We start from the raw sequence: 16,043 nt of genomic DNA on the forward strand, positions 1-16,043 counted from the left end.
AATTTTTGGAGTAATTTTCCCTTTTAATGTACTGTATATTATGCATTTTCTATGGAGCTTGCCTTAAAAGTGCACATCCATGCACAGCTTCAGTGGGAGAAAGAATACAAAAACAGAATGTTCTGTCTCTGCTTTCTTATTTATATTTAGTTTTAAGTCAGTTTAAATGATCCTGGTTAAAGAATCACTATGGGGAACAATCAATGTTTCCAATTTGTGCCTTTTCATTCGCTGGGAAACAAGAGCCCGCCCCACCAACTGAACAATTTTTTTTTCAAACACTAGGATGCGAACTTTGGGGGGGCATTTTGACCTTTAAGGTGGGCAATAGGTTCTCTTTTCGTCTGACCGAGGGGTCCCACTTGTTCGTTTTGCCGTCCAACTGGGGGGCACAAGTGCTCCCTTTAGACCCAGCCATGTTTGACTCTCTCTGACTGGCCAGCGATTATGTAAATAAGGCTTATGACTGAAAATCGTTAGAAAAATCAGCTAGTGAGACACTGACTTTATAAAGCAGTTTGTCTTAAAATCTCATATTTGACCAGTGAATAAAACAAAAAAGTTAAATATACTCTTTCTTATATATACGTAAGCTGACAACTTCAATGAGGTGTTTAAGAGTGAGAGTAAGAGTGTTTAAAACATCCTAGGAATTATTACATGGGTGGCTGTTTTTTGGCATCTCTCACTCCATCCCATTTCTTGGCAGGTTGGGGTGGAGCCAGTCTCAGGGGCCCCACAGGTGGCTTTGCAAATGGTACAGATAGGTAACTACTGACAAGTGTTTCCTTGCCCTTCACAGAGAGGAAGGCACCTCTTAGACTTCCTAATTTGGTTTGCACTACAGGACCTGTTAGAAAGATTGAACGGATAACATAAGGTCTGTTAAAGTGAGAGCGTAAACATGGCTCAGTATTGAAAATGTTCTTAATGTATCAATTATGGTTTTACGGTAAACTGGATTGTTTTTAAAAAGTCTTAGTAGCCAATTCTTCACTGATAACTTGCCTTCCTTTTGCTCCTTTAAGATCCGTTTAAGGGTTTGGGTCATGAAAGTAAAGTGTTTTCCCTTCAGGTTTTTACCAGGTTTTTGTTCCAGTCCAATACCGAGATACTCAGCCTCAGCTCCATATTGAGGCCATGTTGTGAGGCCCGGACCATTTGGAGACCTGCCGTCAGTTAACAAAAGACCCAAACATAGGTTATGATGAAGAGGATATAAACCAACAAAAACTTAACCATTGGGGATTGGTTTATCACTGTGGTAACTTGTGGTGTGGTAAGTATCACTGACCCAGTGTGAGCAAAGTTCCCCCAATAATCCATGATAGTTCTACAAAGTTCATTTTCTTTCTTTGTCAATTCACCTGAATTACAAAACAGAAAAAACAACAACACTGGACTGATTGTCACTTTATAAAGAATATCTAATTACTCTGACAAAATTTGAGATCTTAAACTGGGCACTTCCTTAATATATCAATACTAAAACCTTAGTATGTTTCCTAATATCATTTGGATTGTACCTTCTATCTTAATATGCCCATTTGCAAAGCAGAAACCAAAAACAAATACAACTTCATCTCCATGATCACTTCCAACAAAACTTGGCCTTTGCTTTTGAAGTATACTGGGAGGATGCTGGAATTCATACATGAATACTGGTGCACCAGCATCTAACAAGGGGGAACAAAATCATAAATTAACTCTCTTTATGATGCACAACAGAAAGGAAACAACATTTTCCAACAAAATGAAAAACAGATGACAACTTTCACCTCTGTGGTAATTTGCTATTATGCGAGCTGGTATATTGAAAAAAAAGTCCCCCAACATCTCTCTAAAACCATTTCGGATTTTGATCCTGTCACTGGATGAGCCCAGATACTCATTTAACACAACCTCAATAGTCGACTGATCCTGAATCTAAAAGGAAATAGAGAAGAAACATACATATACATTCTTTTAACCAAAAGCATTACACTGAATAATTAAGTAATGAAAATGTTTGTATTATATACAAACTGAAATATGCCTCCTTTCAAGAATTTGTAATAAAATGAAAGATTATGCAGGCTATGATACGGCTATGATGCTTCTTTTCTTGTCAAAACTCCAATTGGCTCTTCAGGCAAAGCAGGCATATGGCCAAACAATTCTGACACTCCTAAAACTCTTGTCATTGGCTTTCATTCATTAAAAAGGCAATTAACCAGCCTAAGTGACCCAAGACTGACGATTGTGCAAAATATTTTACGATCTGAGAATTTTGTCTGATGACAGAGTGATGCTGAAAATCACTTGTGTGCATTCGGCTCATTTGGTTCAGCTACCTCTTATTACTAAAAAATCAAATGTGTATGGACCCTGACAGATATACATTTAAATATGTACTCTCTTACATCAGGATAAAACATCTGCAAATAAGGCAAGATCTGCTCTCGGTCCATCCCATCAGTCCATCCTGGAGGTGACATGAACTATAGAAAAACAGACATTTAATAACAATGTAAAATTCAGACCATATTACAGTAGTTGCTAATTTTATAAATAATTTGTTTGTCACAACACTCAGGCGCTATTTACACATTTAAAAAAGAAAAACAGCTTATTTATAGTTCAGTTTTGATTCAATTTAAACGAATATTAAAGGAATTACATTTTTGTTATACAATCTATTTTATCCTAATATATCACAATGTCAAATGTTAGTAGGAGTGGATTGTCCCTCTCCACATGGAATGTGAATGGGTTGGGGCACCCTATAAAAAGAAAGAAGGTTATTTCTCTTCTTAAGCATAAGAAATATGATATAGTGTTTCATCAAGAAACGCATCTTTCCCTGCATGAAGCTGAAAAATTTGGGAAGATATGGGGTGGACATGTTTTCTTTAGTGAGAAGTAAGAGCAGGGGAGTCATTACACTGATAAGTAAACATCTATATTATTATTATTATTAATTTATTTTATATACATATACACTACCGGTCAAAATTTGGGGGGGTAAATAATGGGGTTTAAGGGGAATAATGGTTGACTCTGTATATGAATGTTATGCTTTGTTATGTGTCATGTTTGAGTAGCAACCAATAAAAATGTTAATCTGAAGAAAAAAAACAATGACTGTCTAGCACATGCTAGCAAAGAAAAACAAAAGATGCAAAAAATATTTTTACAGTAAAATAATTTAAAAGTGAAAAAGTCATTCTTTACATTAGGCAGCATATATCCACACTCATCATCAGTAACTCCAGTCATGAGAGGCACTTTGTTAATCTTGTGGGATTTAAGAAGGTCTTCTACAGGTTTAGGAAGGAAATGGCCATCTGTTGTCACTTTAAACTGAAGCATTGGGCTCTCCTGTTTTATGAACCAAACAAATGCAAACACGGCACATAGCATGAAATCAAGAATCACTAAAGACTAAGCAACAAATGCATCCAATCAACAATAGATAATCTAGTAGTTTCTACATAGAAAGACCTGAGCAATCTTCAAGATGTCCTCTTCTGACAACTGCATTACACATTCCACAATCTTCTTTGTGCTAGAAATATCACAGCCAGATACATTGCCTGCAATCTAGAAAGAATTATGTTTACATAAAATGTTGAATTTTCTACAGATAATTGAACAGAATAATGCTATTAATTCACACTTATGGCCTCTATGTTCTACAACTCATGGCAAGTAGCCTGTTGACTTTCAACTTGTTGTATTGTTTAAAAGTATGCATCAAAAATTATAATTCAGTCATAACAATAATAACACGTCTTCTTGAGGAAAAATCAGACAACATTTACCTGAGCTAATGGCAGAGGATTGGAACTCATGATAGCATCCATTGCTGCTGTACCACTCTCTGCGATAGCATGATGGAAGAGGTTTGAAGACAATGGTGAAAGAATCTACAGAAAGTATTTCAGAAAGTAATTCTCTTTTTTAAAACCATTTTTGTAATTACATGCAACCAAATGGACTCAATGTGATTTTAGTGCATGTATGAAGTCAGTTAGCAAGACTTCCTCTCAGAGTAACTACAGGGGGAGTTCATCACATTGACTCTAGACATGTTCCACTAATGTTTGACAACCAGAAAGTGTCATTTTGAAGAATAGATTTATTGTTTTATAATTAGCAAACGTATTTTTGTGAAATTTGTTGCTTAAAATTTGTACTTAAAATCTTGCTTCGAAAAATGCCACTTGGTTTGATACTGTGTCATATTACGCAAAGAAATGAAGGCACTTATAAGAGTGGCATATGTGGCTTATGTATTCATTCATTGATTTTTTTTGTGTAGGCTAAATAAGAATTTTGAATTCCTACATGTAAAGACACACTGACACCTCCAGCAGATTCTCCAAAGATAGTCACTAATCCAGGATCTCCGCCGAAGCTGTGGATGTTCTCCTGGACCCACTGGAGTGCTGCTACCTGATCCAGAAGACCATAGTTTCCTGGTGCATGTTCATCTCCAGTGCTGGAGGACAGAAGTTCATCATAAAACTCCATTAGAGTTTTTGCAATTTCATTTTGAGTTGCTAGTGGTGCAGAAAATACACACGTCACCTTTAAGTAATTGAACGGTTCTGCTCATACAACAACTTAGACTTCTACACTACTCTATTGTACCTATCAAATGTGTTATTTCTCAAAGATCAGGTTACAGTAATCTCTTGCACATAAAGTCCAGTCGTATATGAATGGGAGTGCTGAGACATTTGACACCACTTACCAACTAATTACAATGCTATTCTAACCTAAAAACTGCTACAGGTTAAATGAGAGTTCGGTTTTTTTAGTATTTGGTATGAAATAGCTAAAGTATCCCATCAGACACAAAAACATCAGACAAATTTGGTGGCAAGTGGAACAGGAAAAAAAAGACTTTAAAATGGCATTGAAGAATAGGTAAGGGTAATGGCCTGAATCACTAAATAAAAGAACAGCACAATTCAAAAACTTTGATAAAACAATGTTTCCTATATTTCTTTTATAAACTAGAACCTAGGGTGGAACATTTCTAAGGGCTTGTTTTTTTTAAACAACCAACTACCTTTACCCCACTTTTATTATCATCACTAGTCGGTGGTAGTTGGTATAAAGGGCAGGGACCTCATTCTAAAAAGCATTTTAATAGAAAACCGTTGTGTACACCTCTGCAAACAAGATAACTTGTTAATATTTTGGCCAATTTCCAAAGTCCAAATTTCAATAAGGGCAGTCTGAGACTAAAAACTCCAAAACTGGACTTACCACAGAATTTACATAAGACACCTATAAACAGGTCATAAAAAAACTGCAAGTCATGAGCGATTAGTTTTTTATGGGTTGGCCATTCAGGTTTATTGTACGCAAGTTTAAGGTCTAAAGACACATAGCATGGTGAATTTAGACAAACTTGAACCTTTGTCACATTTTATTACGTCTCCACCTGGACAGGTTTTTCTAGGTTCACTGAGAAAAAAGAATGACTCAAAAGCAAGACTGAACATTAATGTTTTAGGTTTCTTTTTTTTTTTTTTTTGTATTCTGTAATCTGTAGTGGAATACATTTCAAAAGAAAACCCTCCCAACCATGTGTATAGATAACATAATAAGAGAATGGATAGTCAATCCAACTTGATTTTATATTCTAATGTTCAAATATTTAGGCACACCAGTACGTTTTCATTTGAAAACACATGAATTTTGCTACGTTTACAGCCCTAATCCACAGTGGAATGGCACTAAAAACAGAGACTTTGGAAAATGCTCTCTTTAACCATATATACTTTGTAAAACATTGTTTTCAAATTTAAACGGATTAGTGTGGACGTTGGCTAATCTGTTGTCATTTGAAATCATTGATTTTCGAAACTGCACTTTCCATCACAGAAAATGGAGAACCTTTTTTCAATAATTTTTGCATTGGTACGACCGGAAGCGTGTTAAATCAGCAGTATGGGAGACCCGGGTTCAGATCCCACATTGAAACCAGGAAGTAAACATGTTTGCATAATAAGTGATGAGCTGAAATCGGGGGATAGATTTTTCCCTCTAACATTAAATGTATACTCCACCTATGGTTAGGTTTAGGTTTAGGTTTGGGGTTTGGTTTGGGTGGTACAGATTATAAAACGAGCATTCCTCTTCATTGTATTACAGCCTGTTCAGCTGAAAACAACTCGCTTTTGGTGCCCCTCTGTGGACATTTCACCCGGAAAATGAAGTTTACAAGTGCACATCCGCCCAACAGCAAATCCACCCAACAACACTTACTGCTTTGGCCTCTGGGGCAGTGTTTCACATTTCTGTAAGCACAGACCAATTTTAGCTAAATAAAATTCAACCTACAGTTTCCGATTTCACTGTGAGATCAGTCTACAAATGTTGCATGGGGTACCAGTTTGTTGAACTTTGAATTTAAATTTGCAACACTGACCAACAGCAAGCAGCTTGGTTTGGAATTGTGCAGGTTTCACACTCACTTAACGTCCAGCCATCTTCACTTGAGAAATGTAGCCATGGAATGGTGAATGTTACCAAGCCTTTATGCTTAACATTTAGTTGAGGCTGGCCTAAGCCATCTATGGTGTGGTATGGTGCACATTTACAATCAAACTATATATATAGCATGAGTGCTTTCTAAAGATTATATGTTTAATTTGTATTTGATATAAATTCACTCTATTGGATTTTGTTTCTTGGAACTTAATATAAGAGTCAAAATGTTGTTTTTTTACCTGAAAAATCCAAGTAGTCCAAGCCTGTATTGAATCAAGACCACAACTACATTCTGATAGGATGCCAAAACATGTCCGTCAAACATGGAAGCAGAGCCCATTGACAAACCTCCACCATGAATCCAAACCATGACCTTTGGCACACCAAACATACAAAATAAAAATGAATATTTTTTAACCCTTTAAAACAACAATATTAAAATACATCAAAATATTTGCAACAAGAGCTTAATCGAAAGACTTACGGGTAACTTTGCATTGTCTCCAGGTTTGGAAGGAGTGTAAACATTGAGGTAAAGACAGTCCTCGGATGAGTCTGGAATCTCCAATTTCATAGACAGATTAGCTAACAAGTCCACAGTTACCTGCTTCACCTGCAGACACCTGCGACAGAGTAAATCAAGTGCGTAAAATGTGCTTTCCCAGCAATGATGGTGTCCATTTTCCCCAAAATGTCCATTATTAACAGGGTGATTATTGATTTATTCTTACATGAGTGGCTGCTGTGTGGCATCTCTCACTCCGCCCCATCTCTCTGCAGGTTGAGGTGGACTCAGTCTCAATGGTCCTACAGGTGGCTTGGCAAACGGTATGCCCAGGTATGTATATATCACCGTTTCCTTCCCTTGTGCAGTGACGCGTGCACCTTTCAGAGCTCCTGATTTAGTTTGCAGCACCAGTCCTGAATATAATCGATTTAAAAATGAAAGAGAGTATTGTGATACCCCAAATTACTAAAACAAATGCAAATAAAGCACCTATAATATAAATGATCTTTAACTATAATGGTAATTGATATACATTTCTGGTCTTATGAATTAAACATTCTTATCTATCAAAGTATCTTCTTAAACTTTAGAGAATTTTCTCTCTTAAAGAACTTTTTTCTGAACATTACACGCAGTTGCAAACCGAGGTTCGTTTGTCTGCAAGTGCAATTATTAAAAGAGACATTATAGTGTCACTTACCATCGTTTGCATTTGTTGTGCTTGGATACGTCACTGCAGTCAGGATGCACAGTAAAAGCAAGGCCGATATCCTCATTGCCATGCCGTGTGAGAACAGTGCGAGTTCACTGCTTTCAACTGTAAGTGTTCGGAAATGTTAGTGAGTTATGTAATCTAAAGTTACAAAGCACAATGAACTTCGCCTCTACAGCTGGGGTTGCCAGATACTTTGTTATTCCGTTTTAAATGGACTGAATCATGCTTTGTCAAACACAGCGCAAATGGGGATAATAATGAAAAGGACCATTTTTGCACGTTTTTTTAATTTTTATTTTATTTTTTATCATGATTTTTATTTTATTTTTTTTTCTTTTATTACCATTTTTGCACGTGAAAAAAATAAAAAACTTCTGGGCTTGCTTTTCAAACACAAAAACACAGAAAATACCAGTGAAATGTTCTCTGTTTTTTGTATTCTTCGCATTGAATCCTATGAGCAGCATAAATTATTAGTGTGTATTTTTGCTTACAGCGGTTCTTTGAAGCATTTATAAAGTGTAGAAACTTGTCAAACAATAATTATTGCTGTGTATTGATGTTGAAATCCAGGTTCAGCTGAATTGTGCTCAGAGATGTTCATTACTACAGACTTTGCTGACCCCTACTGGTCATCAGTGCCACTGCAGTTTACTCTTTTGTTTGGCTTTTTGTGTTGTTGCTAAATTGTATATAATATAATAATTTGGGCTGATTTAATGCTTTAAATCAGTGCGATACATTTTTCAAAAAATAACGCGTTAAAAAATGTACGCATTTAATCGCAATGCTCATGGACAATAATAAGGAAGATTTCTGAGAAATGCAAGCTTGTAGTACCACCTGTATACTCCAGAGGGCAGTAAGTTAAAATTCAGCTCTACGAGCAACACACAGTTTATACAGTGAAGAAAACACTTCAGTAGACAACATAAGACCTATATGCGTTACGTTCTTGCGTTCAAAACACTCGAAGGAGCGCAAATGCGATCTAAGGGATCTCAATATATGTTTAAAGATTGAGTATTAAACTATATTTAACTTGACACAGTGACATAAACATTTTCTGTTTATGACACAATGCACCGAGATGTCTGAGGTAGGTGTAAATTGACGGGTCCTTAAACAAGCCCTCATAATAAATCTCCAACTGATTGACAAATTCACTTGTGAAATGGATTGCTGTGAACTGTGTGATTGACTTATGATCAATAATATGGTAGTAAACAATACATTGTATTTTAAAGCCACTTTTTGTATGGCCTTATCAATGATTAACTCATCTGCCACAAGAATGCATTTTAATTATCAGAATATTTATATATATATATATATATATATATATATATATATATATATATATATATATACACACATATATAATATATGCATAATGATTTTTGTACTTCAATATCTGAAACATTGTTAACATTACACTTTACAGAGATAAAATTTCTGTTTTTAGAGTTAAACCCCCTGGGCTCTGTCTGAAAGGGCATTGTCCAACTAGATCCAGGGCAGGGCTAAGGGTGGCCAGAGGAGGCCAATTGCCATTTTGGTCTTTTTTTGTCTAGGGCTCAATTTAGTTAGTCTTTCAACACCAACAACCACCATCCACCCCTCTGACGATGTGCGACCACAGACTGATCACTGGACCCTGCACCGAATCACGTTAAAATTAAGAAGCATTACGGTGTCAAATTAATAAGAAATATTTACGATTCTTTAAACATTTAACACATTTCAGGGCCTGGGTAGCTCGGTGGAAAAGATGCTGGCTACCACCCTTGGAGTTAGCTAGTTTGAATCCCAGGGTGTGCTGAGTGACTCCATCTCCTAGCATCCAAATTGGCCTAGTTGCTAGGGAGGGTATCATAACCTCCTCGTGGTCACTATAATGTTGTTCGTTCTCGGAGGGTCGAGTGGTGAGTTGAGCGTGGATGCCGTGGTGGGTGGCGTGAAGCCACCACGCGCGCTATGTCTCTGTGACAACGCGCTCAACAAGCCATGTGATAAGATGCGCGGGTTTGTGGTCTGACACGGAGGCAGCTGGGTTTTGTCCTCCGCCACCCAGATTGAGTCACTACGCGACCATAAGGACTTAAAAGCACATTGGGAATTGGGCATTCCACGTTGGTGAAAAAGGAGAACCCCCCCCACTCATCTATGTTGGTGACATATTAAAATCACAATCAGCAGAATTCACAAAAAACAATGTTCAGTGCATCACAGAAATCTAAATTTGTATTTTGGCAAGGCATTACAGCACATAATTCAGTGACAGTAGGTCCACAGTTCTGCTGCAGAAATCTGTCCGTTTACTGAAATTCAAATCACTGCCCCTAGAGGCCAAAGCTGGAAGTGCTGTTAAACTATGCACTCATGAGAGCTCTAATTTCCAGGCGAAATATCCACAAGTTGTATTTTTAGTTGTAAATAATGTAACACATTCACTTTTAAATTTGGTAAACAGCAAGCCTTAACACAAACACAAACCCTAAACCTAAAGTGTGTGAGGGTGACCATTTTCATAGTCAGCCCTGACCAGTAATGAGTCGTTGTTCAAGGTGGAGTTGAGGAAAAGGTGATATTACAACGAGCAATAACAAGATGGAGCAAGTGAAGCTGTACCAGTACCATATCAGTACACCCTTAAAATGGGTTTGTAATGTACATAGAATGACTTGCACATATTTACTTATATTTCTTGTATTGTTTTCTCTCGCCTTGTTTTTTGTTTTTAGCTCAAATTATTTTTAAAAGTCATTTATCATTTTAAAACACTTTAAATAAGGAAAGTGAGTGTGATATTGAATCAATATCCCTCATTGGCCCGTTTGAGAAAATACAGAGGTCTATATTGCTTTGTTTTATTCGTGTTTAAGATTATGTGTCATTGAGAACGGAGGCAGCATCAAGGTAGCATTGATCAAATACCTCGTGACCTGTACCACCTGGTATTATTTTCTTAGTTTAATGCTTGCTTCAGGAGCTTTTTAAGGAAAGTTAAACAGCCTCATAGATCATTAATATCAATAATGGGTTTGTTCACATGACTGAACCATTATTGTCACAAGAAAACGCGTGTATTATTTTCCATAATCGCAGCCAAGACAATCATCTACTTTTCTGGTTTGTATTACGGGTGAGTGGGAACTGAAAGCTTTGTAGGAACCTGAGGCGTGATTGAGGTAATTGTAAGTTGAAAAAATTTTCTAAACTGCATTTACATGACGTGAAGCAATGTATAAATTAGGCTAAAAGTGTATTGGTGCGTTAAAGAACAAACCTAACAAGGTGAAAACAAGACTTCGTAATTATTGTTGGCGGAACGAGACACATTTTATGGCACATGATCGTGCTGCCATTTTAAAAGGCAATATTCTTTATGGCCACTGGGCGGCTTTAGCATTTGTAGCACTTGAAATTCATATTCCGCAAACGTCAGGCGCAGCACTGGACGTCTCATTAGAATGCAGCTCACTTACAGCTAACCTGAGCAAGTCTTCTCAAATGCACCTCTTGTCTTTAAAGCAGTGTTTCCACACAGGAAATCCAAATCTTTTTGTTGCACACACAAGTCGTACCTAAAAACAGTGGACCGAACGTTCTGTCCTAGTTTGAGTGTCCTTTAAATCAGTGCCTTTGCCTTTTGAAATCTTTTGATATGATAAAACGGACTCAGAAAACTCTATAAAAAGCCTTACATAATAAAGATTTAGTTCACACACACACACACACACACACACACAGCTTAAAGGTTAGAACTTGTCTAGCTATCTCTATAACTAATTTCTCAATGTGGGTTTCACAACAGTAAAAGTGTAGCCTATATGTAACTCAGTACAACCCATATGGCATCTGATTGACCGCTTTGTCTGGTCACTTTCACCCTTGAGTGTTGGTTGAAAAGTGATCTGCCTGGCTTTCCATTACCGACCCCATGATCCGTGTCCCTGCGTATCTCTGAAGTCACTCATCTAACTAACAGTTAAAGTTAAGCCAAAAGTGAAAATTCTTTCTTGAAATGTGTTATGTTCATTCATTTGTGGAACACAGAAGAAGGAATTTAGCAGAATGTATAAGCTGCACTTTTACATACAATGATAATGAGTGGGGACTGGGTTTGCTAAGCTCCCAAATGCACCATAAAAGTATCATTAATGTAATCTAAAGTTTTGTGTTCACAGAAGAAAAACTCCATATGAATATCAAACTGAAACTAGAAACCACTGAGAAAACTCAACTAAAGCTAACAGTCACGAGTGAAACTAAATTTAAAGAACGAATTGAAAATGTTGTAAAAATTTAGAATGACACGAGGGTGGGTAGAAGAAAAATGACAGAATTTTTATTATTATTTGCGAAATGTCCGTTTAAGGATTCATTACACTCAGGTTCAACAGTTTAATGTCACAATCAATAATAACAAGACAAACACGATAAAAGTAAAAGAAAGAAAAAGGTTTTCAATTGCATTGCAGTTGCATTTATTTCTCACTTGGATTGGATCACATTCATAGCAGTATCACTACAATAAAGGAGAACTACAGGCCATTAACGACAATAACGAAGAATTAAACAACAGGACATTTATAACAATAAAGCAAAAAATTTAAATTGACCTCATAACTATTAACAGCATTCATTCACAACATAATAATAACTTCACAATGTTAAAGGTCAACTGTATACTATACTGTAAATATAGCATGAGAAAGGGAGAGAGTGATATTCTAAAATAAGTTTCCCTTATTTAGTAATATTGTTCACATACTTCAGACCATAAAACCACCTCAAGGGATTGTTCTTTTTTTTTTTTAGATTGTAATCACAACTGCACAGCTTTCACTAACAAAGTGTTGTCACTGCCTAATATAACAAATGATATAGATTATATATATATATTAATATATATATTAATATATATATTAGTCGTATTCATAGATGTCTATAGCACAGATGTCAGTATTGGTCCACCTTAGATGCTTTGTTCTTACCATAGTGTGTTATAAATTGCAATATAACATTTATACATGAATATAATTGCAATATATGATATTAGTATTGGAAAATATTAGTCATTTTTAGTAAATATTGTGTTAATACGTCTGTATTTTTATGAGACTTTCATATAAGTTGGAACCAATTTAGATTTATAGGCTTATCATATTCAATGTTAGTTAGAAATAGCAGCTACCCTTTGATTTTCTCTTAAAGGCAGAGGAGATACAGAATCATATGAATCAAGCTTGGTACATTTGTGATTGCACACAATGTTCGCAGCAGAGATCATTTAAGAAGGTGTGTTTAAAAAACATCAACAACAACAACAAAAAGACCAAAATAGAAAGGAAATGAATGATTTGTGACAAGCATCACTACTCTTCAACCAAGTGTGTCTTTTACATTTCAAAATCTCATGTCTGAACTCTTAAATCTTCCACTCTCTAGGTGATGTTCCATAGTTCCATTCCAAAACCTGATGAGGATCTGCATCTTGTGATGCAAGAGGACAGAAGTACAACTAAAATTATTCACCTTTGAGAAATTCATTCACAGGGTACTAAAATGTATTGCACACCACTGTAAGGCCGGAAACATACACTACACAAGTATGCAGAAGCTAGTACTTGGCCAATATGAGCAGTGTTTTTGTATACTTAATATAAGGTCTTGCTTTGGTCTAGCGGTAAAAGCGCTACAAGGAGGCGATAGAGTTACTATCAAATGTATGTGCCAATAAACAGATGTGTTATTCAGGTAACTAAATTTGTTTTAAATGTATTCACAGTCTAACTAACTTTAACTTCCTTGCTTTTGTTAAAGTTAGTGAAAACTGTAGAAGACAAATGCCCACTATAGCACCTTTTTCGGCAATGCTGAGAATGCAACGCATACTTGCACTGTGTAATGACTTTCAGACATGTTAGAAGAACAACAATGCATTAAATCAAGCTTTCTGCAAATTCACATCCTTATGTAGAGTACGTTTTGGGCCAAAGCTCAAAGAAACAGTATAAGAAATTAACATAGAGATAAAATGGAAAAGTGTACATATCTACATCCCTCAACAGTGTGGATGATGTGACGGCAGCCATAGTGCGCCAGTACGCTCACCACACACCAGCTATTGGTGGAGAGGAGAGAGTAGAGTTATAGAGCCGATTAGCGGATGGGGATTATTAGGAGGCCATGATTGAGAAGGGCCAATGGGGGAATTTAGCCAGCACACTGGGGTTACACCCCTACTCTTTACGAGAATTGCTCTAGGATTTTTAATGACCACAGAGAGTCAGGACATATTTCTGTGATGGACACAGAAAGCACTGGTTCACCTCTTTGGAGTTTGCGTTTACACACACACAAAAAAAGGAGGAAACCAGATGAGGTTGTGTCAAATTCCAAACATCTGGGCGGTGATAGCAGGTTGTGAACAAAGAAGAAAATAAATGCTAAGTGCAGAATAGGAGGATCAACATTGTAACGGTTGTACTAAATTCTGAATCTCACTCAGTTACATGCATGTCCAGGTTATGCTTTACCTCCAAAAAACAAAATAAAAAAAAACAAGAAATTATATTTTGCTTAAAGAATATGAAGCCTATTTTAGGTAAATTCATATTTTTTTGCACTGTGACATTTTTAAATGACAACTAAGCACATTATCCAATCATAACTTCTGAAGCAATTAAAAAAAATAACATAACGCAAGAAGCCTCATATTTTGCTAAAAACACTTAGTCATCCCCCCAGATCTTCACAACACTAACAATCTGTAGCATAATGGTCGTTTAAGAGTTCATGTGTGAACACGACCCGTTCAAAGATATTGGTAAATTTAGCACTGGCTATTTCCCTAAATGAGAAGTTGTAACATTACCTGAAAAGTTCAGTTTTGATGCCATGTGTGAACAGATTCGTAAGATAAAAGGTTTGGGCACATACAAGGTCAGGATGCGCTGACATAAAACGGAGATGATGTAGTTACACTTGAGTCAAAAAATTCCATCAAATTGGACAGATGGTGAAATTGTTCCATCAGGTTGGAGGATATATATATAAAATAGTAATTTTTTAACTGACTATAGAGGAAATCTCGTAGTGTATGATTTTCTGCAACTCAAAGATGAAGTCATACGGTGAGCAGCCAATGGAAATCAACCACATGCAGCCACAATGCTGGACTACGAAGAAATGGAGATTTCAAGTGCTCAAAATGGAGAAAACCTTTTAAAGCCACCCTCCTCCAACTCACGAGTGGATGAAGAAATTTGTCGACTGATACATTAACTAAATACATCTCAGAGTTTAATGGCATTTTGTTGCAGATATGTGAATGGGAGCAAAACAGAAAAAAGACTTGAGAAAATTGTTGCATGCGTGAATAGCAGATGTGGTGCATTTATCTGTAAATGTAATCCAACCGTTTTTACTGCAATTTACCAGGTTGCATGTGTGAAATGGTCTAATGGCTTTGAAAAGACATACTGTTTTGATGACCTTGCAAATCACGAATGCTCTTTCGACTAAGCTGAAATGTTTTGCTGACAGTGTGACCCCTGAAAAGGGAACATATGAAACTTGGCATAAAGCAAATGTACTAAAATAGCTGTGCTGTTTTTCGAGTGCTCGGTGCTTGTGTGTGATAATAGTGACAGTGGCAATTATGTGCTCAATGATACGGTGGACACAATAGACTTTAACCTTCACTTTATATACCTTTAAAGATACCTTAACTTTATATCTTGCAATTGTGACTATTTCTCATATTTGCAAAGGAATTTCACATTAACTGAACTTTTTATCTACGAATTGTGACAAGAGGAAGCATCCAAAGAGGCTGGTGCCTGGATCCTCCACATGCCGAAGTGTCCTTGGGCAAGACACTGAACTCCCAATGGCAGGCTAGCGCCTTGCATGGCAGCTCTGCCATCATTGGTGTTTGAATGTGTGTGTGAATTGTTGAATGAGACAGTGCTTTGAATACCGCTATGGTAAAAAAGGCGCTATACAAGTGCAGACCATTTACTTCGTTCTATGTTTCATAAGGCCCATTGAATGGACAGAATTTCTATCCCTCATAGCCATGTTTTCATTCTCATCAAATATAATATGTTATCTTTCCTTACTATTGTCCATTAAAATGACACTTTTGCGATGTGTCGTCAACTAAGCCTCAAACACCACTTTCCCGCATGCCACGGACAGGTGGTGGGCAGCGTATCACTTCAACAAACGCCCACTCTCGAATGTCTGGCTGTGTTTGCATTTGAAACTCATTTCCACTCACACCTGAGGGCATAGGAGCAGAGTACATATCAGACCTGG

The 16,043-nt window shown here is 36.7% G+C and overlaps 1 protein-coding gene across 1 annotated transcript; it reads right to left on the minus strand.

The window, feature by feature from the left end:
* Nucleotides 1-639: 639 nt before the first annotated feature.
* On the minus strand, nt 640-7,823 carry LOC127640564 (fatty acyl-CoA hydrolase precursor, medium chain-like). The gene is made up of 14 exons (XM_052123191.1): nt 7,698-7,823; nt 7,221-7,410; nt 6,974-7,112; nt 6,729-6,862; nt 4,330-4,483; nt 3,804-3,908; nt 3,484-3,582; nt 3,214-3,360; nt 2,403-2,480; nt 1,779-1,926; nt 1,527-1,676; nt 1,295-1,367; nt 1,009-1,169; nt 640-850 (listed from the first exon to the last, which is right to left on the minus strand). Exons 1-14 carry the CDS (start codon nt 7,777-7,779, stop codon nt 657-659), a joined length of 1,854 nt encoding a protein of 617 aa, XP_051979151.1. The 5' UTR covers nt 7,780-7,823; the 3' UTR covers nt 640-656.
* Between the last annotated feature and the right edge of the window lie 8,220 nt (nt 7,824-16,043).

This window comes from Xyrauchen texanus, chromosome 49, assembly GCF_025860055.1.
Source record: "Xyrauchen texanus isolate HMW12.3.18 chromosome 49, RBS_HiC_50CHRs, whole genome shotgun sequence".
Lineage (NCBI taxonomy): Eukaryota > Metazoa > Chordata > Actinopteri > Cypriniformes > Catostomidae > Xyrauchen > Xyrauchen texanus.